The sequence below is a fragment of the Delphinus delphis genome, chromosome 16, assembly GCF_949987515.2.
Source record: "Delphinus delphis chromosome 16, mDelDel1.2, whole genome shotgun sequence".
Taxonomy (NCBI): Eukaryota; Metazoa; Chordata; class Mammalia; order Artiodactyla; family Delphinidae; genus Delphinus; species Delphinus delphis.
This window is the reverse complement of record NC_082698.1, coordinates 63605738-63613692: the sequence shown is the minus strand read 5'-3', so window position 1 is coordinate 63613692 and position 7955 is coordinate 63605738. Positions and strand designations below refer to the sequence as shown.

Below are 7955 nucleotides of genomic sequence, written 5' to 3'. Positions count from 1 at the left end.
AAAACATAAAACGAGTCACAAATTAAGATCATTTTCACCCTTTTTAATTAACAGGGCATAGTGACAGACCACGTATTACAAGCTCTAGAATCCTCCCAGGTCAGTTTAAAGAACACATTCCTTCAAACAAACAAAAACAAAATAAATGAACAAACGAAACACAAATACATAGACACAGAGAACAGAGGGTGGTTGCCAGAGGCAAAGGGTCAGGGAGGGGCGGGGAGATCAAAATGGGTAAAGGGGATCAACTGTACGGTGAAAGATGGAAAATAAATTTTTGGTGGTAAGCACGTTGTAGGGTATATAGAAGCAGGAATACAATGTACACGTGAAACTTATATGATGTTATAAATCAATGTTACCTTAATAAAAATCAATTAATCTTAAAAAATTTTTGAAATAGAATGCATTCCTTCCTCTGTGCATGGTATTGCCCAGCCCACCCCATTCTCCTGAGGACTGAGACCACAGACGCAATTTGATCCACAGAATACACAGCTCTACGGCTTCGCTTCCTGAGCCACTTCCTCTATTACTTCCTGTAATGCCCCAGACATACCCCGCCCATATAGCATCCTCCCTGGCTCTGTCTAGAAGGCAAGCACATGTGAAAAGACAGAGGCAAGGACTAAAAGTCTAAGAAGATAAAGAGGGGTGCTCTTGGCCCTTCTGAAAAGGCCCCACCTTCCGCGGTCTGAATAGGATAAAGGGAGTGCTTTACTCATTGCGGTTAGCAAGCAACCACACTTGTCAGGCAACCATGAGGCACAGCCTGAGGCTTCCTAAGGTCAGAGGAGTCATTAGGCTCACCAAAGAAAAAGAACAGTCACTGTGCTGTTCCCAAGTCAGGGTCACAGAGGCTTAACCATCCCACTAAGTAAGAACCTCCATCCTTTAAAGTCAAACTCCTACTTTGATTGTGTAGCCTGTACCACATACAGACTACTAGCGGCGTAGTACTAGCTGTGTAAATTCCACTGGCTGCCATTTATTTTCTCTGCCTCAGGCACTATGTAAATCACCAGGAGACTTGGTTCCAAAGCAGTTTGTTTGATTTAATCTCATAACTAGCAGCAGCAGTAAGGAACCTTGGTAATCATCCAGTCTCAACTTGTCACATTATAAATAACCTTTCTGGGTCAAAGTTATACAGCTAGTTAACTTTATTCAACATTTATTGGGTACTTACTGTATTAGAAGTGTGTCCTTGTGTTGGGAGAGACAGAGGTGGAAGATGTTTGGGGTGGAGGATGTTTTGAGTAGAAGGTTCAGGGGGAAGGAATTCGAAACCTCTCATTTTCACGTGGGTGATAGTTAACACTTTATTACATCTTCAAGTGGATAGTACATATGAGAAGAAATACTGGCTTCAAGTTAAGCAAATTTTTTAAAATTTGAAAACAAGCTGTCCTACCGTGCATGACTTTCTTCCCCAGTTGCTGGGACCAGTAGCTGCTGAGAACAGTATGTGCAGACCCTTAAAAGAAGTGAAAAGTCATGGTACAATCCCAAAGAAAACAGGGGCAACTCTGTGCTAAGTTCATAAACAATCAACTATCCAGTTTGACTAAACCTTAGATGACGTAGTCATTATGTTGGCCGTGGCCACAGCCAAGTGTGGAATTAAGGATGGAAATAGAAAGGAAGACATAGAATTTACGGATAACTCCTCCAAACGATGTATCTGCTGTGTCTTATACTTTCTGAAGGCTGAATTAAACTGTAGGTTTTAATTCTTGTCTTGTCTACCAGTTCATTGTCAGCCCATGGTAGAATCAAGGTCTTCACATAAATCTGTCTACATCTTTCAAGGGAAAAATATCTCCTTCTTCTTAGGACACACATGAAAGAAAAGGTGGGAACTCTGACAAAAGGCTATATTTCCCACCAAGTCAGCATTCACAGGTTTTCGGTGCCAGAAGAACTTTCTTTTAGTGAGGTATTTTTTCATATGATTGTGCCCTAGGTTTCGATCAGAGAATAGATATTAAAATGAAGAAACAGGGCTTCCCTGGTGGCGCAGTGGTTGAGAGTCTGCCTGCCAATGCAGGGGACACGGGTTCGTGCCCCGGTGCGGGAAGATCCCACATTGCCGCGGAGCGGCTGGGCCCTTGAGCCATGGCCGCTGAGCCTGCGCGTCGGGAGCCTGTGCTCCGCAACGGGAGAGGCCACAACAGTGAGAGGCCCGCGTACCGCAAAAAAATAAATAAATAAATAAAATAAAATAAAATGAAGAAACAAAATGTAAAGTAATAACTGACAGAAAAGTCTTTGGGAGAAAAAAGGATGGTTTGGAAAAGGTCTCTCCTTCAGGAAAACTTACTAATGTTATGGGAGGTCCACATAGGGTGCCCGAGCATCCCAGTATGCCTGAGACTGTCCTGGTTTTAGAACTGAAGATCCTGTATGCTGAGAAGTCCCTCAGTCTCAAGCAAACTGAAATGGTTGGTCATCGCTGCCCTTCCCACTCTAGAAAAGCATCATTACAGGGGGAAAAAACTTGCCCTCTGTGGTAATTAACATCTTTGGGAAGCAGCTGTGCAAGTGTAAGTCCACTCAGAACTTCTTTTCTATTGGGGAGGGTTGAGTTGGACCAACAGTCGCTGGGCATTTTCCTGAGTCTTTAAAAGTGCTTGCTTGCTGAGCTTTGAATTTCACATATTTTGTTCCTCAGAGTAACTAAGTCAAGGCCCTGAAACCATCCCAGCCCCTGCCATCTGACCAGAACAGGAGGCTCACAGTCTCTGCTCAGCCTCCTTTTACCCTGGCCACTATCCCATCCACCAGTCTCCTCCATCCAGCATCCCCCCTTTTGTGGCTCAGGCCATTCTTCTCCAGGAGGATGAAAGTACGAGGCTTCACATTTTTGCCCATCTTTGACTTCATCCCTCTGCTTCTGTCTGGTAGAAGATCCTGAATACCCACGTTCCTGAACCCATCCCACCCACTTTGTGGGCAGGTCAGGGAAATGAGGAAAGGAGGAAAAAACAAAACCACTATGCCTGTCCCAATTTCCCACCAGCAGTCCAGGGCTTGATCCTTCAAAAACCAAATCTTATCTAGATCAATGATCATGCAGGCTGGTCACTGAAAAGGAAAAAAGGCTTTGGGAATGTAGTGGACATTGGCCACTAGATTTTGCAAATGGCAGCTCTAGAAGTGTTGGCTCAGGGAGCCAGTTTTTTTTGTTTTCTGTTTTTTTTTTTTGCAGTGTGCGGGCCTCTCACTGTTGTGGCCTCTCCCATTGCGGAGCATAGGCTCTGGACACGCAGGCTCAGCGGCCATGGCTCATTGGCCCAGCCGCTCCACGGCATGTGGAATCTTCCCAGACCGGGGCACGAACCCGTGTCCCCTGCATCGGCAGGCGGACTCTCAACCACTGCGCCACCAGGGAAGCCCTGTTGTTATTATTAAAATACCTAATAGCTATTGGGCACTTACCATGTGCCAGGCACTGTGTTGACCACTTAACATGCGTTGTGTTTACATAACCTATGAGGTATTATCCATAATTTATAGCCAGGGAACAAAAGCTTTAAAAAGTTAAGTCAGGGACTTCCCTGGTGGTCCAGTGGTTCAGACTTCGCCTTCCAGTGCAGGGTGTGTGGGTTCAATCCCTGGTCGAGGAGCTAAGATCCCACAGGCCTCGCGGCCAAAAAAAAAAACAAACTCCAAAACATAAAAATCGAAGCAATATTGTAACAAATTCAATAAAGACTTTTTAAAAAATGGTCCACATCAAAAAAAACTCTAAAAAAAAAATGTTAAGTCATTTGCCCAAGGTCAACAGCTAGGAAGCTAAGATGCAAACCCAGCCTGTCTGACCCTAGTTTAACCCTGCTATACTGCCTCCTTAACTCTGTTTTTCACATGAGACTTCAGCGAAGGGGTGGGGGAGGGGTAGGTAGGGAAACAAAGGCAGCTCAAAAACCAAACAACCTGAAAGGTCACGTGGAGGGCACAGCAACAGCTACTTGTTATCCTCCTCCCTCTCCACTGTTTAGCCCTCTTCAGGACTCAAGTCAAAAAGTACCTGTTACAGGGTCTTCGGCCACACCAAACCATGGAGTGAAATATCTGGAGTAAAAGTCAAACGCTTGAGTCTGCCCATCAGGCTCTCCCTTGATGGTGAGAATGAGTCCTTTCACCTTCCCCGTGTTTTCCACTTGCGGCAGATTCTGTGTGTTCACTTTCAGGCTCTCCAGAAATGACCTTGTTCAGAAACGGGGTGGATCAGGACAAAGCCATTCAATAGACTACCCACTGCCCACACTCTGTAAAGCAGGCCAGGATGCAGCTTGCCAAATGGCTCACCAGGAGGGGAACAAAACTCTCTGGCTGTGTAAATCATGGTTTGACAGAACATGGCACAGCCAGACCAAGCCAGAGCCATAAATCTGGGTGCTCGGCCATCCCCAGGGTGCTGACGAAGCCAAAAATCTTGTTTACCTGTTGTAAGTATCACTGAGCCGGACCAGGAGCTTTCGGGTATCTGGGGAATAGCGGATGTCCTGAACCAGTGTGTCACCTATGGCAGTCTATGGAGACAGACCAAAACCTCCTCAGGAATTTATGAATTTGACCCATGTTTGGAGAGCAACCTCTCACGAGTGTCTGCTCTGTGCCAGGCACACCCAACATCTCCAATCCCAGGAGTTTCAGGTCAGTTTCGGGACTCAAGGTATTGCTCAAGAAGGCCAGTTTCCTGGCAGCCAGAGACCTTGATGAGGGTTGAGTTTACCCTCTGAGTTTAGCCAGAGAAAGGCATTGTTCACACATGTTACTACGTCCCTCAACACACAACTCCTTCAGGTGGGTATTTTCCCCACAGATAAGAAGATTCAGAGAGGCCCAAGGTCACACACACACACACACACCCCCCCCTTGACCCAGGTCTGAGGGGCCCTGGAGTCAAAGCTCTGAATTACTACTGTCTACTATCTGTAGAGGTGCGGGCTTCATGCCTGCCTCTTGGAGTTGTTGTGAGGATTAAGTGAAATAATATGTGGAGTTCCTGCAGCAGTAACTAGAAGCTTCCACATGGGAAGGACTCAGGGCCAGCAGTCTGATTGGAAGTGGGGACTAGGGCACTTGTCTCAAGGCTGCTCTGCTTGGCAAGCTCGCTGTTCTCACGTAGACTTTATGCTACAGATCAAGAACGTAGCAACATTTTCAACATTTTCTAGAGATACCCTGATTCACCCTTTACTGGGCTGCACATAGCCTCGCTCATATCCAAGACACTGTATGTGTCTTGTGCCCCTCCGAGTCATCCTGTGGCACCACCACCAGCTGCCTTCAGAACAGACAAGAGTTACACAGTAGTTGTCTGGTTGTCACTAGGTGGCTTCAGGTTCTCTAATCTTCTTTAGGGACTGAGGTGTTCTAGGTCCTATCGCCAAGACTCCCTCTGCCGTGGGTGATGCCTGGAATGCTGCCTCTGTGACCACTGCTGACCAACGTTCCCGACTCCCCCCAGAAATGGGAACGCCTACAGCCCGATCCCATCTGCTCTCCGGGGCCTCTCAGTCTCTCTGAAGGGTCATTCTCTGCATGGATTCTTATGTCAATTTTAATTCTCAGCTGAGAATCTTATTGCCAGTTTCTAGGAACACAAAATGACAATACTCACAATAAATAACCCTTCATCATCCTCATTTTACAAATGCCGACCCTGAGGCTTAGAGAGATCAGGTTAAGCTCTTTCTACCATGAACAAGGTCTAGCACTGTGAATATTTTCCATTTTCTTGCCAATATGTTTAAAGTAGTTCATTTATGAATTCAGCTTGTCTCCCAAAACTCAAGCCATAGGTAGAGCTGAGTGTAAAATCAGAATCCATGATACTTGCTTATACTCTGAAAACTTAAAGCAAAACACTAAACAGATTATAAATCCTGAGTTGAAAATTCACTGAGAAATACCACAATACGCCATTTTACAGAATCATTTTTTCTCATGGCTGCCCTTGGCCTGGTCCTGACGTGGGGCCTTCCTGCTCTAGAAACTAAGCACCTGGCCATCCAGGGCTGCTCTGGCCTTCTGGAATCTCTGGGAGACAACTGTAGTGCTTGCTGCACTGGGTGGCAGTGAGAATTAAATGAGATAATACATTAAAACACTTAGGGCTTCCCTGGTGGCGCAGTGGTTGAGAGTCCGCCTGCCGATGCAGGGGACACGGGTTCGTACCCCGGTCCAGAAAGATCCCACATGCCGCGGAGCGGCTGGGCCCGTGATCCATGGCCGCTGAGCCTGCGCGTCCGGAGCCTGTACTCCGCAACGGGAGAGGCCACGGCAGTGAGAGGCCCGCGTACCGCAAGCAAAAAAAAAAAAAAAAAAACCACTTAGTGTGTGGCACTGCACAGGGGAGACTCTCAAAAATGTTCATTGTCATCATCGTCATCATAACCATCATCATCAAGCCCCATTCCCACACAGACTCCTTGAGGAGGCCAGTCTATGTATCTTGTCTTCTCTATCGAGGTTCCCATGCTTTCCTGCTCTCTTCCATCAAAGCACAGCCCTGTCATCTCAGGTGTATTCTCCACGAAAGACATCAGGACTCCGACAGCTGCCAGGCAGTTTCCACTCTTTCCTTTCACTCTCAGCCTGCCACACGACAGCCTCCCCTCCCCCACCTTTCCATGGAGGCTAATTGGATAATGAAGAGTCAGGGAAAACTGGTCAACCTTCTCACTAAATAGATTCAGTATTATTTTTCTTTTTTTTTTTTCTGGCTGTGTCGGGTCTTTGTTGCAGTGCAAGGGCTTCTCTCTAGTTGTGGCTCACGAGCTTCTCTCTAGTTGTGGCTCTCGGGGTCTGTAGTTTGCGCACCACGGCTCTATCGTTGAGGCGCACAGGCTTAGTTGCCCCGAGGCATGTGGGGTCTTTGTTCCCTAACCAGGGATCAAACACCCATCCCCTGCATTGTAAGGTGGATTCTTTACCATTGGACCACCAGGGAAGTCCCTAGATTCAATATTAAAATTCAAATCTCAAATGCACGGTGCAGTATTCAACCAAGCTTAGAATGGAACACTTGTACTGGTAGAAGGCCTATCTGTTGAGATCAAATAGTACCGAATCTTTGTTCAAATGATAACAGATGATCATATCACACGGCTCAGGTTTGATTCTTTTCACCAACCTTTATCAAATCCTCCACTTCATGGAAGTCCTAGATTGGGAAAAAAGACAAAACTACTGTAAAACAGGAAAGCTGTCAGTTTATGGCAATAATTAAAAAGAGCTGGGAATTCCCTGGCGGTCCAGTGGTTAGGACTCCATGCTCTCACTGCCGAGGGCCTGGTTCAATCCCTGGTCAGGGACCTAAGATCCCATAAGCCGTGCAGGGCAGCCAAAAGAAAAAAAAAAAATTAAAAAGAGCTGACCTGGGGATGGGCTGGATAAAGAGGCAGGTCCAGGACGATACCATCCTCTTCTCTTCTGGCCTTTAGTTCCCCACTCAGAGTGACAAACGTTAGGGTGCTATTCATGTTTTCTGGCCAAAAAAAGAATTCTATTTTGTCAACTAGAAAACTTTTTGAAAGGAATCAAGAAATAGGAAAATAAACATTGTTATATAGTTGCATGTCTGTTTTGATCACTGTTATGTAGTCTTAGATTCTCTGGCAGTGTTGTTCTTTCCAGTAAAGGGGTCCCAGGTTTGGGTTACTTGGGTCCTAAGTGGAGAAAACTCTCACTGGATTCTAACTTGAGAACCAAGAACATAACTGATTGGACTTGACATCATGCTGTGCCCTTGAAAAAATTATTTAATCTCCTTAAACCTCAATTTCCTCATTAATAAAATGGGGTAATAATTAAAACTATACTAATTTCATTTTACCAATAAATTGGGGGTAATAATTAAACATAGCTCATAGGGATGCTATAATGTTTTCTAATGCAGATTTTTAACTATACTATATTTTTAACTATACTATATTTTT

At 45.5% G+C, this 7955-nt stretch overlaps 1 protein-coding gene across 5 annotated transcripts in view; it reads right to left on the bottom strand.

The window, feature by feature from the left end:
- Positions 1–7955, bottom strand: part of PBLD (phenazine biosynthesis like protein domain containing) — a 39810-nt gene that overhangs the window by 816 nt on the left and 31039 nt on the right. For 3 of the 5 annotated variants that reach the window (XM_060034919.1, XM_060034920.1, XM_060034918.1), the window contains exons 5-9: positions 7395–7504; positions 7151–7180; positions 4453–4541; positions 4037–4215; positions 1418–1480 (exon numbers count right to left, since the gene is read on the bottom strand). In XM_060034919.1, coding sequence (XP_059890902.1) covers positions 1418–1480; positions 4037–4215; positions 4453–4541; positions 7151–7180; positions 7395–7504 — 471 coding nt within the window. Of the gene's footprint in view, positions 1–79; positions 1481–4036; positions 4216–4452; positions 4542–7150; positions 7181–7394; positions 7505–7955 lie in introns of those variants that run through there. The other 2 variants (XM_069541547.1, XM_060034921.1) reach the window with 2 other exon arrangements.